The 23,827-nt window shown below is 38.1% G+C and overlaps 2 protein-coding genes across 2 annotated transcripts in view; one reads left to right on the top strand and one right to left on the bottom strand.

Moving 5' to 3' along the window:
- ANO3 (anoctamin 3) overlaps window positions 1–23,827 on the bottom strand; it is a 413,314-nt gene that overhangs the window by 35,833 nt on the left and 353,654 nt on the right. The window contains 3 exon segments of the mRNA XM_029209693.1: window positions 2,190–2,354; window positions 2,885–3,025; window positions 3,660–3,742. Coding sequence (XP_029065526.1) covers window positions 2,190–2,354; window positions 2,885–3,025; window positions 3,660–3,742 — 389 coding nt within the window.
- The window catches only part of MUC15 (mucin 15, cell surface associated), a 114,598-nt gene continuing 111,838 nt past the window's right edge, over window positions 21,068–23,827 (top strand). Inside the window, exons 1-2 of the mRNA XM_029209695.1 lie at window positions 21,068–21,088; window positions 21,224–21,289. The gene's annotated coding sequence lies outside the window, so the exon portion shown is untranslated. The remainder of the gene's footprint in view (window positions 21,089–21,223; window positions 21,290–23,827) is intronic.

Below are 23,827 nucleotides of genomic sequence, written 5' to 3'. Positions count from 1 at the left end.
GGTGAAAGACGAAATTTAAAAAATGACCCAAAGTTGCTACCTAGGTGGCTGCGGTTTTATGGGTAACTCATATATAAAGTAAAAATAAAGTACATCCCAATTGTAATTTGTTCCAAATTTTATATCATGGTAGAATGTTTTAAAAGTAAACGTATTTTTTTCTGATTATAAATCAAAACCTACATATAGAGATAAATATTTGAATGAACAGAAAAAATATATATTAAATCAAATATTATCCTGAGATATAACCACTATTAACATTTTATTGTCACTCTTCAAAATGCAGGTGTGTTCCAATGGAAATCAAGTGAAATTGTATATCCTTCTTCCGTAACTGTATGCCATGTACTTAAATAATATTAAAATTTAAAATTCAACCAACTTACTAAGGATAAGAAATTGGATCAGTTTAAAATCAGACTAGCTGATTGCTAGTATTACCTAGAAATGAATACATTAACCACTTAGCTTCCTTTTCCTTAGATAATGAGATCAACCACAATAACCTCTGTCCACTGGAAAACCACCACAATACACTGGTTTTGTTAGAAACAGTTTCTTTCCCTATCTGCCAGAATAGTTAATATAAAAACCATAAATATAAAACTCTACAATGTCCTTGCTGTGAATGGTTCCTCCTTCAATGTGGTGACTTTGTGCAATGCACAACATATACTTCCTTATATAGGCTACCACACAAGCCTCTCAATCCTAGCACTGTCTTTTTTCAATGTTTACTGTTCACTTTATGAGTCAAAAGCATAAATTAAAATACTGTATGGCTTATTTGGAGATACAGTAAGCAACGTTCTTCTTCTGCAAATTAACCTAACCCTGAAGAAAGGAGTCTCCAGTAGAAAATATTAACTATTGTCCTTGCATTAATATTTACCCATTTCTCAGTGACTATTTATTTTCTCTTAAGAACATCTCTGATAATTTTAAAGTTAAATAGTAAATGGTTCCAGTTCCTCCCGACTAACCATGTAACGTCAGTATCAATCCACGTTTGGAACCAAATGCGTATTACCTGTTTATGTTATCAATATCATTGTTTGTGTATTGGTCAGCCCTCTATATGAATTATCTCACCATGTAAATATATAAGCACTAACACTTACTATATGCATAATCCGGGACGAGTTATTTAAGCTCTCTGAATTTCAGCTTCCTCATTTACTAAATGGAGAAAATATTGACCTTGTGGTGGTGTTGGAAGAGTTAAAGGAAAGATATTATTCTAAATGTGCCAGTAAGTGCCTCCTGTCTTCAGAAAATGGGGCCCCATCCACAGATCTTGCTGAAGAGGTAGACCTAATCATAATATTGTCCTCGCAGCCATAGACATTTGGTTCATAAGTCACTTGGAATATGTGAAGTTGAACAAATCAGATGCTCTCTCTGAGAAACTAGCACATTGAAACACTGGATGATCTAAGTTAAATAAACTGCAGAAATTGACCAACATGGTCATGAATTTAGAGCCAATGAAAATAACAAAAGCATAGCAATGCAACAGTATACCAGACTCTGAAAGGGAGGCCATGGGGAGGCAGATAATCTCTTCCTGATAGAATGGAGCAGATATACAAATAGAATCATTGGGAAAAGAGGTAGAAAGAAAGGAAAAGAGAAAGAGAGAGGGAAAGAAGATAGAGAGAGGGAGAGAAAAACAGGAAGAGGGAGGGAGGGAAGGAAGGGAAAAAAAACTTAGTCCCAGAGGAATAAAAATGGAGTAGCTGTCTGACTGTTTTCCATTTCACATGAGGTCTTGGAGATAACAAGGCTACACTTTCAAACAGAATTTCCTATATCTTTCCAATAAATTCTCCTCTGAGGTTGAGTTTGTTGGAATGGCTTTCTAATCCAAACAATCCCTTACCTGAATGAAAAGAGCATAGCAGCATTTCTAGCACACACTAGATCCTCGAGTGGAAGTTGTCGCTAAACTAAACTATAAACCCAAAGAGCAAGGAAGGCGATACGACTATCGATTTTAATTTTTTAAAATTCCATCATGTAAACCACATAAATGAAATATTTTCTGTTGAGCCAAATTGTCTTTGCCAGAAATGATACTAGGTCTTATTCTGGCTCCCTGTAAGTCCAGTCCAAGTATAAAGGAAACACAGTCCTCTCCTTTACCCACCCCTTGTACACCTATTGAAAAATTTGTAAACACTTACAAGATTCAGTGCCATAATGATCACAAAATTGATACAGACTGCAGCAGCAGAAGTTGCAAACTGCCAGTGTTGTTTGATGAAATTCCACTTGAATGATGCAAACTGTTCCATGACAATCAGGCGATACACCACGACTGCAAACACTGCAGTGATCACCAGAGAAATCTACAATATGGGAGACCAGAGGAGACATCCACACTGTGCGTCATTAACAAAACAAAAGCAACACCATGGATCCAATACACTGACCCCAAAAGCTAAAGAAATGTACTTTTCCAAGAAAGCATATGTAAATTTAAAATTTCCTTTATGGAACTAACTTTCATTAGAGTCAAAATAAATGGTATAAGATTCAGTTGTTTCAGTGGGATATGCTGTTCAAATCTCCACTTTCACATGAATGCTTGGTTTTAAAACAAAACATCTAATTTTAGGATGATCATGTAATTTCCATTTTATCTTAGATGATCTTTGTTTCTCCCAAAGAGTGTTTTATTTAGGGATATGCACAAACTCCCTTTGTAATTATTCTGTGACCTGCTGTGATTTTTATTTTGTTTAATAGTATGTATGCACTACCAAGGTACTGAACAGGATAGTTTCTTACAGCCTCGGGGTCACAAAATGAGTTGGTATCCTAGAACGTCTTTCTAAACCTGGAATCCCACATTCTGAGATTTATGATTATACTTTACCATGAAGAATATTCCTGAGATAGAAACAAGAAGCCGAGTGACTTTGTCTGAGGAAGGCTGATGAGGCTCAGGTTTTCCGCTGATGGGATTCACTCTCTCCATCTTGTAATACTTTGCTTCAAACTGGGGACGAAGTGTTTCCTATGAGAAAAACTAAAGTTAACTAAGTATCTGTCACAAATTTTCAAAAAATCCAATATTTAATACATTTCTGGAATCTGACCTATTTTTATATCAAGTCTTGGCAAAGAAGCAAATTATAAAAAATTAGATGAAAGTTATTTTAGGGTTTATTTAACCCTAAACTATATTTTAATTAGCACAGTTTTCCACTAATGCAATTTAAGGAAACATCATAGAAGTGCTTTGAAAAAATTACACATTTCATCATTGATCTTTACTGTCTTCATAAAATAAGAATCTTGTTAGTAAAAAAAAGTCAAGTAAAAATTGAATGGTGGGGCTTCCCTGGTGGCGCAGTGGTTGAGAGTCCACCTGCCAATGCAGGTGACACGCGTTCGTGCCCCGGTCCGGGAGGATCCCACATGCCGCGGAGCGGCTGGGCCCGTGGGCCATGGCCGCTGAGCCTGCGCGTCCGGAGCCTGTGCTCCGCAACGGGAGAGGCCACAACGGTGAGGGGCCCGCGTACCGCAAAAAAAAAAAAAAAAATTGATGGTGTTTAGCTGCTTCCTGCTTGGACATTAAGGACAGTGAATGATTTTCTGTACCATATGTTATTCCAGTTTCCTTATCTCCTGGTTTCTTAACATCTTACCTCCTCTTCTTCCCATTCAATAAGGTCCCAAGTATAGGTCAGTGTACTTCTTCTCCTTTTCCAAAACTCCAGGAAGACTGTGGCTATAAATAATAATAATAATATTATTATTACAATTCTTTACCTGACCATATCCCACTCTGTCATCATTGCCTTTCTTCTTGTATTGATGCATTCACATCCTATTATTAAATAATTAAAATTAACTACATTTGTATTAAATTTATACAGCTGGAATGTTTTTTCCCTTACCCTCTTCTCCCTATCTGTGCAACTGCTATCAGCATGCACTCCTGATGGAGAGTGATTTTTTAAAATAAATTTATTTATTTAATTTATTTATTTTTGCTGCATGGGGTCTTCGTTGCTGCATGCGGGCTTTCTCTAGTTGTGGCGAGCGGGGGTTATTCTTCGTTGCAGTGCACGTGCTTCTCAATTCGGTGGCTTCTCGTTGTGAAGCACAGGCCCTAGAGCGCGGGCTTCAGTAGTTGTGGCACACGGGCTCAGTAGTTGTGGCTCGTGGGCTCTAGAGCTAAGGCTCAGTAGTTGTGGCGCATGGGCTTAACTTCTCCATGGCATGTGGGATCTTCCCAGACCAGGGCTCGAAACCGTGTCTCCTGCATTGTCAGGCAGATTATTAACCACTGCGCCACCAGGGAAGTCCAAGAGTGATTCTTTTTATTGGAATAAATAAGCAGATATTTTTGTTACAATAGCATGATCTTGACCTAGTCAAGACCTAGTAGGCTAGTCAAGACCTACTGGGTTGGAGATGAAGCTGGAGATAAGAGGCCTTCAGTGCAAAAGGGAACTGTGTTGTCAGGGGAAAGCAGGGCTTCATGTGCATCAATGGAGGTAGAGAGTATTTTGGAAAATCTGAAGATGATACCCCATAATTCTGTTCCTTAGCAACTATGCATTGTATTTATTTTTTCACTCCTACCTCTCTGACTATAATGACATACTTTTCTCAACGTTACAAAAATTTCAAAGATGCACATGCTGCATCCATCCCTTGTACTTCCATTTCTCATGTCCATTTCCAGTGGCTTTCCTCTGTGATCTAAAGTCAATGGCACAGAGTAACAGAATCACAGGGTCAAGCATGTAAGAGAGGTAAGATTCTGTATGTAGTTTGTTCCAAGTTATTTTAAATTCACAGAAAGCAAGGCCCAGAGTCACTGACATACATCACTGACCTTGTCCAGAAATCTGCCAAAGCATCCACAACACTTTATTACACTTTTTTCTGTACCTGCTTTTCCCCACACTTGAAGGTAAGTTTCTTGAGGCCCTTTTTTCCTTAGCGTTTTTAGTGCTTGGCACACTGAAAATGCTCAATAAAAGTTTGTTAAATTGAACTGAATTACTGAATCGAATTCAGTGATTGTGACTAACCCCTGGGGGAGTGTTTTTTGTATTATTCTAGAGGTTTTCAAATTATGCTCTGTGGAATTTCACTAAAGACATTGGAAGAAAGAGAGAATCCCCTTTTTTAATATATATATTGAGCAATCATGTTCAATTTTATTTGGAAAAATAATTATTGTTTAAAAAGTTTTAAAAACTACTTCACTGTACTTCCAGGTGGGGGAGTGGCTAATGAGAGGGGCAACACAGGCAAGTGGTCAATTCCGAACACAAATGAAGTTAAGTATGTCTGAATATGGAGCCCAAAAAAGAACTCCAAGTATTGTTTTCATCAGAAGAGATAAAAATTTAGAGCTTTCTCAAAAGGAGACCCATCTGAAATGAGGGTATATCAGAGCAACCTCTCTGCCATAGCCAATTTGTACAACACCCAAGAACTACTAAAGAATCCCCCATTCCCTAGATTTGTTTTCAGCAACATCTGCAAGCGTAATGTGCTTTCCCCACGTGGTATTGCAACATCACTGTACGTGAGTTAGAAATAGAAACCTCACTAAACAGGATCTACAATTAATAGAAGGACCATGAATGTGGGACATTTTAAATTTCCCTGCCTAGGGTAAGTTACTGATTTTCTGGTTAACGCCTTACAGCAATACAGTTAGTAGAGTTTTTTGCATGAGTATCTAGTAGACTATTGATTAGTAGACTAATCAATATAAAGAGCCTATACATATGTGTGAAACAGCAGAGTTTGAATATTTGGGCTGAACTGTACTTGACACAGCCTCAACTGGTTAGTTGTAGAACCGGCTAGTCAAGACCTACTTGTATTGTTAAATTTCCTCTTTGTCTAAGGACATGGAATCTCTCTCTAACTTTACTTCCAATTTCCCTCTCCTTCTCTCTCTCTAAAAACACTAAGTAAGAAATAAAATAACAAGCATCTGAGTTCTAAGAACATGGGAAAGCCAGCATTTGAACGATAATCACTGAAAATCTTCACCAATTTCTGAAATCAGACTTCATATTTTTCCCCCTAAGCAATTTCATTTAGAAAGAAGAAGCTACACATAAATAGCACCGTGCTATATTAAAATAGGAGCACTCTCACTACAGTCTTGACCAGAGCAGACTCTTAAGTTTGATGTAATGTGTCTCTCTAAGCTAACTCTCCCTGTCAGTATGGTATTGGCATTTGTACATTAAATACGCATTCAGTAGCATTTGTTCACATTAACATGGATACTCTCAATTGATTTGCTAAAAAATTAGGTGTCTGCAAAAATAAGCTGTCAGCATTTTGCCATATATTTTTTATAAATACAATGTAATCTTTTTAAAGTTCTGGATTGATTTTTCTCAGGACTTTTCCTCATCTTGCCATTCAACTATTTGATATACTTTCTTTACTTAACTCTGCTGAACATTTTCTGATTATAAATGTAACACCAACAAAAATAACTGGAACAACTCCTGTATTATTCACTTCTGAAATACAGGAGTCTAGGAGGGCCTGCCATTTACTAGGCTTTCAATAAATGTATGCTGAATGAGTGAATTAAACTGTAAAGAACAGAAGTCACCTACAATTCCACCATTCATAAATAGTCACTGTTGCAATTTAGGTAATCCCATCCAAAGTATTTTTCTTAAGAAGTATACTTAGGACTGATATATCTCTGATACTCAGAGATATAGCCATATAGGCTGTTCATATATGACAGAAAAAAGAAGAAAACCGATTCATAACTGAACCCTCTAAGGGTGACATACTCCTCACAGGCTGGCCCTTCTTCCCTAGGAAACCTTCACCAGGATGAAGTATATGTAGAGTTAACCCCTGGAACAGCGCTGGCCTCCAGGAAACTGCTCCAGAACTAAAGTCTATATCCATTCTGATTGGCCAGTGCAGAGCCTTAAAAAACTCTTAAATATTTGCTCACTTTATAAGCATCCCCCTAGAACTGGATACTTAGAACAGTACTTAGCACCATAGATGAATGATGACAACAATATAAGAAATTACTAACTTACTTTTATAATAAATACAATTTATCTTCTTGATCAAGTTATAATGACCCTCAAAAGACCATCTAGGAATGGCAATGTGGTGCTGGAGAAAGAGCATGGCGTGGGGTACAAATGTTCTGTGTTTGAGAGTTGCCTATATTCTTTTCTAATTGTGTGACCTTCGACAAATGACTAAACAATGATAAGCCTTTGTTTTCACAACTTAAAAACAAGAATAGAAAAATTGTCTTTATGGCAGTGTTGTACAAATTAACTGAGGTATAATTTGTAAGTGGTCTAAGTTTAATTCATTTTGAGTATAATAAATTATAATAACCCATTTTTTTCAACATTCTGTTTGTTGTTATACATAGGGAACTTTGTAGACAAAGTTCTTGGCTTACATTGTATAAAGATACTGTATATTTTTCTGCACGAAATATGGGCTATTGTCAATTATTTATATTTTGATCGTTTCACTTTTATAAAAATTCAGTCATAATTGTCATAACACCTTCCATCTTTTGCTGGTGACACAGCAAACAGCTTATATTGTCCTTTTTCTTCTTTTGTATTTAAGATGGTAAAGCTGCTTCTAGAGTAAATAATTCAATTCGAAATTATTTTTTGAGAGCACAATGCTTGGCTATTCTTAGAGAGAGCATACAAAAAAATGAAAATGAGTTGCATCATAGGCCCACAGAGGAAGAAGAGAGCTAGCATTTACTGAGCACTTTCAAGATCCCAGACTTTGTGCTAGATGTCTTTAATTGACTCCTATTATTCCCACAACAACCCAGGCGAAATAAAGATTATTAGTCTCCTTCAGTAGAGAAGCAAATCGAAACTCTTGGAGGTTAAGTTACCTGAGGAAGTCCCTTGGCTGAAATTCACACCCAGATCCAAACACTGACCTTTCTCTATGCCAAAGGAAAAATTATTTTTAAACATGGTTTGGTAGAGAACTTTTTGAGCTACATAATTTGCAACATCCTTCTGGGAAGAAATTAGCATTATGGACAAAAGGTTTAAACAAATTTGTAATAGACCTAAATGAGACTGAGAACTTCTGGGAGGTTAGCTGCTCAAACACCAAGCGGTCCATCAATCAGAAGTCTACAGTCTTTTGGGGGGACTTTCAAGATTGCAGAGGAATAAGATATGGAGATCACCTTCCTCCCCACAAATACATCAGAAATACCTCTACATGTGGAACAACTCCTAGAGACACCTACTGAACACTACCAGAAGACCTCACGATTCCCAAAAGGCAAAAAAATCCCCATGTACCTGGGTAGGGCAAAACAAAAAAGGAAAAACAGAGACAAAAGAATAGGGATGGGACCTGCACCTCTGGGAGGGAGCTGTGAAGGAGAAAAGTTTCCACACACTAGGAAGCCCCTTCACTGGCAGAGACGGTGGATGGCAGGGGGGAAGCTTTGGAGCCATGGAGGAGAGTGCAGGAACAGGGGTGCAGAGGGCAAAGTGGAGAGATTCCCACACAGAGGATTGGTGCCAACCAGCACTCACCAACCTGAGATGCTTGTCTGCTCACCTGCTCGGGGGTGTGGGGACTGGGAGCTGAGGCTTGGGCTTCAGAGGTCAGATCCCAGGAAGAGGACTGGGGTTGGCTGCATGAACACAGCCTGATGGGGGCTAGTGCACCACAGCTAGCCAGGAAGGAGTCCAGGGAAAAGTCTGGAACTGCCTAAGAGGCAAGAGACCATTGTTTTGGGGTGCGCGAGGAGAGGGGATTCCTCTCCAGTGTGCCCACAGAAGGCAGAGCACTGCCTAAATGAGCTCCGGAGACAGGCACGAGCTGCGGCTATCAGACTGGACCCCAGAGACAGGCATGAAACGCTAACGCTGCTGCTACAGCCACCAAGAATCCTGTGTGCAAGCAAGGGAACTATCCACACACACACACACACACACACACACACACACACACACACACACCCCAGGAGCCTGTGTAGCCCGCGACTGCCAGGGTCCCGTGACCAGGGACAAGTTCCCTGGGAGAACACACAGTGCACTTCAGGCTGTTGCAATGTCACATAGGTCTCTGCGACCTCAAGCACACCTGGCGTTCCAATTATAGCTACCGTACCCCCCCCTCCCCCCAGCCTGAATGAGCAAGAGCCCCCTAATCAGCTGCTGCTTTAACCCCATCCTGTCTGTGTGGGAACAGAAGCCTGAGGGCGACCTACATGCAAAGAGGGGTTGAAACAAAAGCTGAACCTCAGGAGCTGCGCAAACAAAGAAGAGAAAGGGAAATTTCTCCGTGCAGCCTCAGAAGCAGCCAATTAAATCCCCACAATCAAATTGATGTACCCTGCATTTGTGAAGAGACAACGAATCATCCCAAAATTGAGGCGGTGGACTTTGGGAGCAACTGTAGATGTGGAGTTTGCTGTCTGCAACTGATTTGTTTCTGATTTTTATGTTTATCTTAGCTTAGTTTTTAGGTCTTGTTATCATTGGTGGATTTGTTTATTGGCTTTGTTGCTCTCTCCTTTTTTCTTTTATTATTATTTTTATTTTAATAAGTTTTAAAATTTATTCTTATTCTTTTTTCCTTCTTTTTTTCTCCCTTTTCTTCTGAGCCACATGGCTGATGGGGTCTAAGTGCTCCAGCCTGGTGTCAGGATGGAGCCTCTGAGGTGGGAGAGCTGAGTTCAGGACATTGGACCACCAGAGACTTCCTGGCCCAACATACTATCAATCAGCGAGAGCTCTCCCAGAGATCTCCACATCAACGTGAAGACCCAGCTCCATGCAATGGCCAGCAAGCTCCAGTGCTGGATGCCCCATGCCAAACTACTAATAAGACAGGAACACAACCCCACCCATTAGCAGATAGGCTGCCTAAAATCATACTAAGCTCACAGACACCCCAAAACAAACAACCAGATGCGGCCCTGCCCACCAGAAAGACAAGATCCAGCCACACCCACCAGAACAGAGGCACCAGTCCCCTCTACCAGGAAGCCTAAACAAGCCACTGAACCAACCTCACCCACTGGGAGCAGATACAAAAAACAATGGGAACTATGAACCTGCAGCCTGCAAAAAGGAGACCCCAAGCACAGTAAGTTAAATGAAATGAGAAGACAGAGAAATATGCAGCAGGTGAAGAAGCAAGGTAAAAACCCACCAGATCAAACAAACGAAGAGGAAATAGGCAGTCTACCTGAAAAAGAATTCAGAGGAATGAGAGTAAAGATGATCCAAAATCTTGGAAATAGAATAGAGAAAACATAAGAAACATTTAACAAGGACCTAGAAGAACTAAAGAGCAAACAAACAATGATGAACAACACAAAAAATGAAATTAAAATACACTAGAAGGAATCAATAGCAGAATAATTGAGGCAGAAGAATGGGTAAGTGAACTAGAAGATAAAATAGTGGAAATAACTACCATAGAGCAGAATAAAGAAAAAAGAATGAAAAGAATTGAGGACAGTCTCAGAGACCTCTGGGACAACATTAAACACATCAACATTCGAATTATAGGGGTCCCAGAAGAAGAAGAGAAAAAGAAAGGGTCTGAGAAAATATTTGAAGAGATTATAGTTGAAAACTGCCCTAACATGGGAAAGGAAATAGTCAATCAAGTCCAGGAAGCGCAGAGAGTCCCATACACGATACACCCAAGGAGAAACATGTCAAGACACATATTAATCAAACTATCAAAAATTAAATACAAAGAAAAAATATTAAAAGCAGCAAGGGAAAAGCAACAAATAACATACAAGGGAATCCCCATAAGGTTAACAGCTGATCTTTCAGCAGAAACTCTGCAAGCCAGAAGGGAGTGGCAGGACATATTTAAAGTGATGAAAGGGAAAAACCTACAGCCTACTCTACGCAGCAAGTATGTCATTCAGATTTGATGGAGAAACTAAAACCTTTACAGACAAGCAAAAGTTAAGAGAATTCAGCACCACCAAACAGTTTTACAACAAATGCTAAAGAAACTTCTCTAGGCAGGATACACAAGAGAAGGGAAAGACTTACAAAAACAAATGGAAAACAATTAAGAAAATGGTAATAGGAACATACAAATCAATAATTACCTTAAATGTAAATGGATTAAATGTTCCAACCATAAGACATAGACTGGCTGAAGAGATACAAAAACAAGACCCATATATACGCTGTCTACAAGAGACACACTTCAGACATAGGGACACATACAGACTGAAAGTGAAGACATGGGAAAAGATATTCCATGCAAATGGAAATCAAAAGAAAGCTGAAGTAGCAATTTTCATACCAGACAAAATAGGCTTTAAAATAAAGACTATTATAAGAGACAAATTAGGACACTACATAATGATCAAGGGATCGATCCAAGAAGATATAACAATTGTAAATATTTATGCACCCAACATAGGAGCACCTCAATATATAAGGTAAATGCTAATAACCACAAAAAGGGAAATCGACAGTAACACAATCATAGTAGGGGACTTTAACACCCCACTTTCACCAATGGACAGATCATCCAAAATGAAAATAAATAAGGAAACACAAGCTTTAAATGACATATTAGACAAGATGGACTTAATGGATATTTATAAGACATTTCACCCAAAAATGAAAGAATACACATTCTTCTCAAGTCTAATGGAACATTCTTCAGGATACAGCATATCCTGGGTCACAAATCAAGCCTTGGTAAATTTAAGAAGATTGAAATCATGTCAAGTACCTTTCCCGACCACAACGCTATAAGACTAGATATCAATTAGAGGAAAAGATCTGTAAAAAATACAAACACACGGAGGCTAAACAATACACCACTAAATAAGCAAGAGATCACTGAAGAAATCAAAGAGGAAATCAAAAAATACCTAGAAAAATATGACAAAGTAAACACAATGACCCAAAACCGATGGGGTGCAGCAAAAGCAGTTCTAAGAGGGAAGTTTATAGCAATACAATCCTACCTCAAGAAACAAGAAAAATCTCAAATAAATAACCTAACCTGACACCTAAAGCAATTAGAGAAAGAAGAACAAAAAAACCCCAAAGTTCACAGAAGGAAAGAAATCATAAAGATCAGATCAGAAATAAATGAAAAAGAAATGAAGGAAACCATAGCAAAAATCAACAAAACTTACAGCTGGTTCTTTGAGAAGATAAACAAATTGATAAACCATGAGCCGGACTCATCAAGAAAAAAAGGGAGAAGATGCAAATCAACAGAGTTAGAAATGAAAAAGGAGCAGTAACAACTGACACTGCAGAAATATGAAGGATCTTGAGAGATTACTACAAGTAACTATATGCCAATAAAATAGACAACCTGGAAGAGATGGACAAATTCTTAGAAAAGCACAACCTTCTGAGACTGAAACAGGAAGATATAGAAAACATAAACAGACCAATCACAAGCACTGCAATTGAAACTGTGTTGAAAAATCTTCCAGCAAACAAAAGCTCAGGACAAGATGGCTTCACAGGAGAATTCTATTAAACATTCAGAGAAGAGCTAACACCTATCCTTCTCAAACTCTTCCAAAGTATAGCAGAGGAAGGAACACTCTCAAACTCATTCTATAGGGCTACCATCACCCTGATAACAAAACCAGACAAAGATGTTACAAAAGATGAAAACTATAGGCCAATATCACTGATGAACATAGATGCAAAATTCCTCAACAAATGTTAGCAAACAGAATCCAACAGCGCATTAAAAGGATCATACACTATGATCAAGTGGGGTTTATCCCAGGAATGCAAGGATTCTTCAATATACGCAAATCAATCAATGTGATACACCACGTTAACAAACTGAAGGAGAAAAACCATATGATCATCTCATTAGATGCAGAAAAAGCTTCTGACAAAATTCAACACCATTTATGATAAAAACCCTGCAGAAAGTAGGCATAGAGGGAACCTACCTCAGCATAATAAAGGCCATATATGACAAACCCACAGCCAACATCGTTCTCAATGTTGAAAAACTGAAACCATTTCCTCTAAGATCAGGAATAAGACAAGGTTGCCCACTCTCACCACTCTTATTCAACATAGTTTTGGAAGTTTTAGTGGCAGCAATCATAGAAGAAAAAGAAATAAAAGGAATGCAAATCAGAAAAGAAGTAAACCTGTCACTGTTTGCAGATGACATGATACTATACATAAAGAATCCTAAAGATGCTACCAGAAAACTACAAGAGCTAATCAATGAATCTGGTAAGGTACAAGGATACAAAATTAATGTACAGAAATCTCTGGCATTCCTATACATTGATGATGAAAAATCTGAAGGAGAAATTAAGGAAACACTCCTCTCCCATTTACCATTGCAACAAAAAGAATAAAATACCTAGGAATAAACCTACCTAAGGAGACAAAAGGCCTGTATGCTGAAAACTGTAAGACAACTATGAAAGAAATTAAAGGTGATACAAACAGATGGAGAGATACATCATGTTCTTGGATTGGAAGAATCAATTCTGTGAAAATGACTATACTCCCCAAAGCAATCTACAGATTCAATGCAATCCCTAACAAACTACCAATGGCATTTTTCACAGAACTAGAACAAAAAACTTCACAATTTGTATGGCAACACAAAAGATGTTGAATAGCCAAAGCAATTTTGAGAAAGAAAAACTGCACTGGAGGAATCAGGCTCCCTGACTTCAGACTATACTACAAAGCTATAGTAATCAAGACAGTATGGTACTGGCACAAAAACAGAAAGATAGATCAATGGAACAGGATGGAAAGCCCAGAGATAAACCCATGCACATATGGTTACCTTATCTTTGATAAGGAGGCAAGAATATACAATGGAGAAAAGACAGCCTCTTCAATAAGTGGTACTGGGAAAACTGGACAGCTACATGTAAAAGAATGAAATTAGAACACTCCCTAACACCACACACAAATATAATCTCAAAATGGATGAAAGACCTAAATGTACGGTCAGACACTATCAAACTCTTAGAGGAAACATGGGCAGAACACTCTGTGACATAAATCACAGCAAGATCCTTTTTGACCCACCTCCTAGAGTAATGGAAATAAAAACAAAAATAAACAAATGGGACCTAATGAAACTTAAAAGCTTTTGCACAGCAAAGGAAACCATAAACAAGATGAAAAGACAACCCTCAGAATGGGAGAAAATATTTGCAAACAAGCAATTGACAAAGGATTAATCTCCAAAATTTACAAGCAGCTCATGCAGCCTAATATCAAATAAACAACCCAGTCCAAAAATGGGCAGAAGACCTAAATAGATATTTCTCCAAAGAAGATATACAGATTGCCAACAAACACATGAAAGGATGCTCAACATCACTAATCATTAAAGAAATGCAAATCAAAACTGCAATGAGGTATCACCTCACACCAGCCAGAATGGCCATTATCAAAAAATCTATAAACAGTAAATGCTGTAAATGCTGTCTACTGAAGAAAAGGGAACCCTCTTGCACTGTTGGTAGGAATGTGAATTGATACAACCACTATGGAGAACAGTATGGAGGTTCCTTAGAAAACTAAAAATAGAACTACCATACGACCCAGCAATCCCACTCCTGGGCACATACCCTGAGAAAACCATAATTCAAAAGAGTCATATACCACTATGTTCATTGCAGCACTATTTACAATAGCCAGGACATGGAAGCAACCTAAGTGTCCATCGACAGATGAATGGATAAAGAAGATGTGGCACGTATATACAATGGAATATTACTCAGCCATAAAAAGAAATGAAATTCAGTTATTTGTAGTGAGGTGGATGGACCTCGATTCTGTCATGCAGAGTGAAGTAAGTCAGAAAGAGAAAAACAAATACCGTATGCTAACACATATGTATGGAATCTAAAAAAAAAAAATGGTTCTGACAAATCTAGGGGAAGGACAAGAACAAAGACAGATATAGAGAATGGACTCGAGGACATGGGGAGGGGGAAGGGTAAGCTGGGATGAAGTGAGAGAGGAACACTGACATATATACACTATCAAATGTAAAATAGATACCTAGTGGGAAGTAGCTGCATCGCACAGGGAGATCAGCTCGGTGCTTTGTCACCACCTAGAGGGGTGGGATAGGGAGAGTGGGAGGGAGACTTAAGAGGGAGGGGATATGGGGATATATGTATACGTATAGCTGATTCACTTTGTTATACAGCAGAAACTAACACAACATTGTAAAGCAATTATACTCCAATAAAGATGTTAAAAAAAAAAAGTCTACAGTCGTTTGATCTAACCCATTTTTGTTTTGTTTGGAGTCTAAAAATTATTACTAACCATTCTCTTTTCTTATATGTGTCTACCAAGACCGAAATCTTTGCATTGGTCTTTTAGAGAACTTTCGCTTGCAGTAAAGCTCTAATAAAATATTGACACATGCTTATAGCTTAATTGTCTGAAAAGACTATTTTTTTCCTTTATTAGACCACTATATCTGAATTTGTGAAGACGGACATGCAGAGGTAGGCATGATGCTTCTTGGTCCACAATTCAAGCAAATACTCAGTCCCAGGATAATTAAATTGCTTATATTTACACTTTTGATGTGTCTAAAAGCTTCCTCTAGACATAGCCAGAATCTCTGACTTTTCCAAATATTGGGTGCTGGAGTGGCCGAGTGTTTTTGACAGTTGACTAATGGAATGTTGAGTCAGGGATACATTTAGTTTGGGCTTAGTGAGATATGCTTATGTGATTTGCAGGCACTTCCAAGTGTTGTTCAGTTATTGCTAATTATCCTAATGTAGCAATGGATTCTGAGGAAACTCCTCCAGTTGCTGACTCTTTCAGGTGCCAGGCCAGGGGATATATGATGAGATGCACATGTTCTATGGTATCCAGCTCTTATAACGAAAGAGAAATAAGGTCTGAAATATATGGAGCCAGAAACTACTTTATGGAAATTTTTTCACAAACTTCATGTCATATATGAAACACACTAGAGATTTCCCCAAAGTTCCAACAATATGAAAAATGCACATGGCTTTATCAATAATAAATTATGAAGCAGAAGTAAGATTTTCAAAACTGCCAATAATAAAAAAAAATTTTCAATTAACTGCGCTAGAGGAAGAGGAAAGACTGAATTAGTTCTCTATTCTTTCTATGAAATATTTTTTTAAACATCATATGCAGAGATAATAAAAAATACGGATAAAAGTGTAAGACAAAAAGCACTACAGAGATGTGTCAGGCATCTAGTTATTAAAATACTGTTATTTTTCTGGATTTTGATTTTATGTAGTATTTTAAGCTTTCTAAAGTTTGTAAATTTTTGATTGTTCCATTTACTTTCATATCTCTTTTTATATTCATAATTTTGTATCCTTTTCTTAAAGAGAGATTCCAAAATTGTGTATTTCCTTCCAATGAATACCTATCATGCATCAGACACATATGTGCCAGACATCCTACTAAATGTTTTTCACATATTTACTCATGAAATCCTCACAACAGCTCCATGTGCAAGAAATGATTATACTGTACTGGTTTAAACTTTAAAGTATTCATTCAAAGAGGGGATTTACAACAACCATAGGTGTTTTTTTATAAGGATTCTCTTTTTCAATGTTTGAACTTAATTGTTATTGAGCAATGATAAAAACTAACTTTCTTAAGCTAATGTAATTATATTGTTTATAAAGAAAAGAAAAAATGCTTGGCCACGTGATTTTTATACTTTAATACTACATCAATTAAAAATGTATTACGGAAAAGGCATTTCACCCCCTTTTGATCAGCCAATCGTTAAAAAGTTCTTCAACCTTGTATAAAATGCATTCATACTCCTTGAAAGTCTTTTTCTGTAAAAGAAGGATATTGGAATTTTAATGTATATTACAATAAATGTTTTGATTGCAAATGCCATTAAAAATCAAATAAGGATTCTCTCCTGATAAAACACAAAAATGTCTTCCCTTTTCTGTAGCTAAGAGCTTCTAGAACTGTCAGCTTAGTTAAACTTAATGTGTTTTCACTGTCCTCTACAAAATGTTTATGTTGTTTATAGTCCTCTAAATGGATGAGAAAACCACTTATTGTTATTTTCTGCCCATGAACTTGATGCCAAAATCCCCTTCAGGTCATGAATGCGTTTGATTTTTCTTCTGCCCCTGCTTTTGAGCCAAGGAACCAATCTAGATTCTTCTTCAGAGTGTACAGACCTAGCCTAGGCATCTCCTTCTCTCCTCACTCTGACCCTCTCCAAGTCATGGCTCAGTGCTGAGAGCACTCAGCAAATAAACTCTGTTGCTACAAGGTTATTACTTAGTTATTCTAACTTTTCGAACCAGAAAAAAAAATTAGAAATAACAGGATTATCTAATTACCCACCTTGATTTTTTTTTTTAGAAAGGGTTAATAAATCACTTGGATCTTTTCCTAAAGGTGGCAAAATAAGTTATAATATTATCAATCTTCCAGTTTTGCCATTTTATTATATTTAAGCATAGTTGTAACTTCATTTAATTAAGTTCATATCAAAATAGATTACATAGTTGATAAACTGGGCAATAGCCATCTAATGAGGTTAGACTCTGTAATGAAATCAGAGTTCTAAAAGATGCAAACTTGTATAACAGAATACGCCATCATGCAGGAATGAATCAGTTGTGTGGTACTTCCACACAATGGAATATCATGTACTTGTTAAAGAGAGCAATATCATTTCCCAGCAGTCAGCTACTGCAGGGTTGGAAAATTGTTTTAGGTGCCAGCAATAAGAGGCTTCCCCTTCAGAACTCGTCTATCAGCAGGAGTCTAGAGGGAGCCCAGAACTCTCCATCTTGGCAAGATGCCCCCATCCCCATATCCCACACACACACCTTTCCCTCTGTCATCACTCACAAGTGGGTCCCTCAGGACTAATTCATTCTGCCCCTTAACTGCGTACATATCAGTTACTTCAAGAAGACCAGAATTTCCAGATCATTCTTTACTCAGATTTTAATCCTCTAGTTCTAGGGAAATGGAAGTTGTCTTTGTGATCCTCTCCCACTCCTTCCCAACTATTTGAGATGCTTTCAACTAGGCCCTCCTATTCAAAGTCATTAAGAGCAAAGGCTTTAATGTTCCCTCACCTCCTTGCTTAACTGAAACCTAGGACACTCCTGAAACCTCACTTTCTATGTGGCAATCTCAGGTGATGGCTATTTGTGTCGAAGATGAGGTAGTGAATTTCTTGTCTTCATTGCTGCTTCATGGCTTTTTCTCTCCCTTCTTAAAGAGTCACAGATTTGAGTCTCATATTATCAATCCATACTTCCTACTGTTTCTCTTTGTGGAAGTCATTTACCACTCCTTTGGAACACTTCCTCAAATTCTCTAAAGGTTTTTCAACTCTTGGCTAAGGGTAACTCTTATCAACATGACTCCCAAAATAAATTTTTGAAATTACAACATACACAGATAATATTTCTAGTATCTTGGCTTCTCAGTTCTTTGATGTTTATCTTCAGAGCTGTTTTCACCTACTCTACCTTATGCCTGGTCCTCCCACGGCATGATTTTGATCAATGACTCCAAACCCTCCATAATCTCCAATTATCACCTCCATCCTTGTAGCTCACTCCCTATAAACTCCAATTCCAGTAATCCCTTGGCCCAGATGTTTTCAATCCATTAACTTTTGACCCAGATTTTCAATCCATTCTCTCCAGCACATTTTCACTGTCCTTTCCTACCCTTGGGCCCTCACTTTCTTCTCTATGTATCCTATTGATCAATCATTATACTGACTCACTTGCATATACCCTCAACTCTCTACCTCTTCGAGGCTTCGATTAATGAAGTCACATTATTGTCACTGATGGATCTGAAAACAAAACCGGAATGTAGCTTGGGACCATGCCTCAGGTAAAACCGAAACATTGTTCTGGATCCAAAATGGTGTTATAGGATTTGTAAAATAAGATACCATTTTGGATCCAGAACAATATTTCAGTTTTCTCTGAGGCATGGTGCCAAGCTACATTCTGGTTCCGTTTTCAGATCCATCAGAGACAATAATGTGACTTCATGCTCTGGAAACTCCACTGGTGAGCGGTTCCACCATTTCAGGCAAAGAGGCAGTAGTTCTTCTTCCACTATGTATTGTGATGTTTAATTAATGGGTGTAAAGCAATTGGAGAGTTCCAGATGAAAGCCTCCATAGAAGGTAAGTACAACAAAAATTATGTAACCATTGCATAATGTGTCATCTCAGCTGGCTCGGCTGATGAAGTTGTCAGGTGATCAGTTATTGTTGAGTTCCTCTGGAGAAACAAGGTCCAAAATGGGATTGGTCTTACCCAGAACATGGTATCACGGTATATACCTGGAAATGTATCTCGCCAAGACTTGTTTGTTTGGCAAGAAATTACTTTTTAACTCCAACTCAGGTGCTTCCATAAAGGTGTCTGATCACAACTAAGTGAGCTAAGTAATAAGTGAGGCATTAAATTTATGCATAGTTTGCATTTTACAACTTCACTTCCAGATGTGCTCATGACAGGGAAGGTAAATAAGGTGTATCTCTAGGGTCAGCTCTAATCAATTGGTTAAGGCTGTCAGGAGGGCAGTAATAAAAAGGATTCTGAGGCCACACCTAGGGTCTTCAGAAAAGAGGGTCATTGGAGATGAACTTTGACTCTTGTGGCAGTGAAAGCAGAGTTGTAGCAAAAGTGCTTTGTAACTTCCTTGCCTGGTATAGGCCATAATTACTATGCTTAAGTAGAAAGTGGTAATGATATTCACACGCATATCTAGGAAAATCCCTCAGGGTATGGTACACCCAATCCTGCTAAGTCATGTTCATTTCTCTAAGTACAGACATAAAATATTTATTCAGTTGGATTTTTTCCTAGTAACTAGCTAATCTGAAAATAACCAATTGATTTTTATTAAGTCATTGTTCAGTAAACAGTTATTTGATTAGACTGAACTTGCTTTTCTTCATACTAGTGCAGATACAGCTTAAATATCTTTTGAGTGAATATTTGCTAGGGTTTGGCTTAATTTCTAATCAAACTCTGAAGGGCCTTTGGGCTTCAGAAAGTTTGAAACTATAGAATTACCTTGTTCTTTCTTGGGGCCAATTAACTGGGCAGATTCTTTGCATTCAATGTGAGGCTCCTGAACCTTAGCTAAAGTTTCATTTTCTCTCTCAGCAGTTGGAAACCTATCTCCTTGCACAACAGAAACTAAGCATGAACCTCAGGCGTACTGAGCTGAACAGACCTTGGCGCCAGTCCCCAAATATTGATGTGCAGAATCTCCCAGAAAGTGCAGTTTCACTCTTCTCCCTTTCATAAGCGGTGAAAGGAAGTGAAGGAAGTATGCCAGGTCGTTATTCAACTCTAGTATTTAATCAAGCATTACTCAGGCTCTTCTGAAACTCTCCGGCTTCTAAATTGAGAGGAAAAGCAAAGAGAACACAGGATGGAAACTACTTAATTGAGCAGGCTCCCAGGATTACTCAGGATCACGTGGCCATTCTCAGCCAGACTCCAGTTACTCCCCAAACTTCCGAAAGTCCTGGTGATGATTTCTAACTTAATATTTCACAGCTTTCTCAAGGATCCGATGCACATTAATCCACTTGGTGTTCAGTGTGACTTTCTATAAATCCAGTTTCAGTGCACTGCAGACACCACTTTCTCCATTCAGGTATTAAGTACACAAACAGGGCATCCCCACCACGGGAAAGAAAGATTTGTTTATGTGTTAGGAGGACAGTATGTGGCTGGCACATGAGCAACAGGTGCAGGGCTGACTCATTTTGGTTTCCTCACCTGCGAAGGGGGAACCCAGCATGTGTCAGAAATTCCTGATAGAGCAAGGACCATTACCAAAGTCTTTGCCCTTTTGTTTTTTTTCTGTTTTTCATTTAAGGCAAGAAATGTATGTCCTTTGTTTGCCAACACTTAAGAGAACTAGCCTGTCCCGAAAGTCAAAGCACCCAACCTATGAAAGCTGGAGGGTTGGGCTTTTTTTTTTCTTTTTTTTTTTAAAGGCCTGAATGAGGTGATAGCTTCATGCTGACAGCTGAGAAGCAGGTCAGTCAGGTTCTTGGGTGCTCTATTACACAAGCAAGATACGACCAGCCCCACCTAATTTTGTTTCTCTGGCACCCTCCTGCTCAGTGGGACATCAGTACACCTAACCCATCTGCTTTCTCTAATGCAAGACAGACTCATTCCAACCAGAACAGCTGTGATACTCCAGTTCTTGTCTGTAAACACCTCCTAGACCTGAAGGTAAGTGTGTGCTGGATTACATAGGATCCCTAGTCCCTCATCCCTTGCTCTCTCGCTCTCTCTCTTACTTATTTACTAAATAGAATCAAAGCAAGTTGAACTTTTGGCAGAACAGCCTGGCAAGTACCTACAGAGACCCTTGTAAAGACAGGTAGTTGTTTCATTAAGTAATTACCTTCCAAATGAGCATTTGTGCTAAGTGAGTTAATTTTAAGAATTATTGCCAAATTTGCTAGATGATGAAACCAGCTGAAGAGTTAAATAAAAACCTTGCTTAAAACGTAAGTGACTACAAGAGAGAGTTTTCTTAAGTCAGATCTTAGTAAGTTTCAAAATGTTTAAAGTGGAAGTGGCTACGTGAATATAAATGAATATTTAGATTTAAAGTATGCATTTGGTTCAAAGGTTCTTGCTAAAGTATTAGAATACAGTAGCTTTTGAAAAACAGTCTGCTAATGCAATGAATTATTAACCTTCTATATATCTTTCCCAAAGATTTTCTTAATTAAAAATTGGCAACGTGATGTCTATGTATTATTTTACTTAGCATGGTATGTGTACATGTATAGCACTCAACGGAAATCTAAAAGGCTAAGCCGGTGGCTGCAAAAGACATCCCATGGATCAGAGATGTGGATTAAGTTTCTTAAATTTACTTTGCTTGTTCTGCGTAAGGCTCCTCTTATTAAAGGGATGCTGATTTACTGTTTAACACTTTCTAATCAGTCCATAGAGGCTGCTTCTGCAGACAGTGAAACACGAGAGAAGGCTGGAAACCCCATGTTTGGAAATTTGGGTCCAGAATATTTCTTTTGGAGACACGATCTTTCTAAGCTTAACACTCTTCCACCTAATTATTTCAGTATTGAAGTTTATGACTGAGAATGCCCAAGTTAGCAGGGACTATGACATTCTATCTATTTTCCTGGGCTTATGCATTTCTCAGTCTTTTAATTAAAATGATCGTAAACTTTTGAAGTTTATTATTTCCTGAAAGAAAGTCATGTTTTTCCTTTTATTTGTTTCTTTCTTTTAAACTCAAAGTGAAATGATGTGGGTCCTCAGGTATAATCCTACCTTCTGACTAGTTAAATCTTCACACCCTTTCAAAACCCTCTTATAAAAGAGGCATTTTGAGAAGCATGATTCCTTATGTCTTCATTTACTGTGGTTCTTTCATCTAGGGACAGCAAAATGCTGTCCAAGATTGGAAAGTCCACTCAGTGTAACACTCAAGTTCTGCCTGGGATATTGGCTACACGTCAGACTGAGTTTCCTATGACAAAGACAAACGAAACTCATCTGTCGTAATTTTTAGCCAGAAACCTATAAGAAGAATGATCACAGGCAACTGAGAGAGAAGTAGTACAGAATATACTCTTTAGTTATTTCACTACAGAAACATGTTTTTATATTATCCTCTCAGTGCAGCTAAAGTAATGTTTTTATTTAAAATTTCTGATTTTGATTTAGTTTAGAATGACTAGCATTTCTCTTCCCTTGCATGGGTTGATTACCTGATAGAAACCAGGGCACCTCCATATTTTTAAAGCTTGGTATAAAATGGGTATGACTCGGTTACAACAGGAGGGCTGGGCAGAATAATAACTTTACGAACTTAAGGAGGAACAATTTTATGCACAGTAAGTGTGGATTTTCTTTCCTTAATTGCCACAGGTTTCTGAGGGTTTTTTGTTTGTTTTTTTTTCCCCTCTCACCACCTCCTGAAGCCCTCTATACAAAAGTAGTAATGTGAAACCACTTTTTAGTGCCAACACCAAAGACAGGGGAGAAAATAGTTTTCATTTTCTTTGTATAGACGAATTAGTTTTTTAAAAAAAACCAGTGAAACTCACACTCTCCGAAAGTATATTTTTAAAGTTTCTGAACATTAGAAACAATAAAAAATTTCAATATATACAGAAAGATTTAGAATCTTTGTTTCAGGTATCACAAATTGGATGGAAATCCTCCTCTGTCTTTCTGTTCCCTTTATAATAATTCTCATCTTAGAAGTTTTTCAAGTTTGTAATGAGTTTATCTCTGTTCCTAGGTTACATCCTGAAAAGTCCTCTTAGGAATTTCCACCTAGGGGCAAGAAGGGGCAAAGAACAGAAGAAATGATGCTGCCTGGTCCTCCTGGTTTTCTCTTTCTCTCTCTCCAATTTCACTTTCTTTCATCCCCACATTCTCTCTGTCTCTACCGTGCACCTGGTTGACTGATGAATCTTGGGAACACAGAAGCATGCCATCCATCATCCAGCATAGCTTTACACACAAATATACCACACAGTTTACATATCTCAACTCTAGAGATGGAAAGAGGCTGCAAGAAAAGGGTAAAGATAAAGAATACAGAGTACTTTTATTGTCCTCTGGAGCTTCTGTACCACTTCCATTAACCTTCCCTGCTTATAATGTGCTTGGTTCAAACTTAACCAAAATTGCCTAGTTCTTGCCCCAGCAAAAATCCAGGGCTGGGGTTCTGAATAGCTGATGGCTTCAATTCCTGGCTACTTCTGTCCCTTTGAGATGAAT

The sequence above is a fragment of the Monodon monoceros genome, unplaced genomic scaffold (genome assembly GCF_005190385.1).
Source record: "Monodon monoceros isolate NGI ecotype Baffin Bay Population unplaced genomic scaffold, NGI_Narwhal_1 Super_Scaffold_7, whole genome shotgun sequence".
NCBI lineage: Eukaryota > Metazoa > Chordata > Mammalia > Artiodactyla > Monodontidae > Monodon > Monodon monoceros.
The sequence above is the reverse complement of the archived record's forward strand: the minus strand, read 5'-3'. Positions and strand labels throughout refer to the sequence as shown.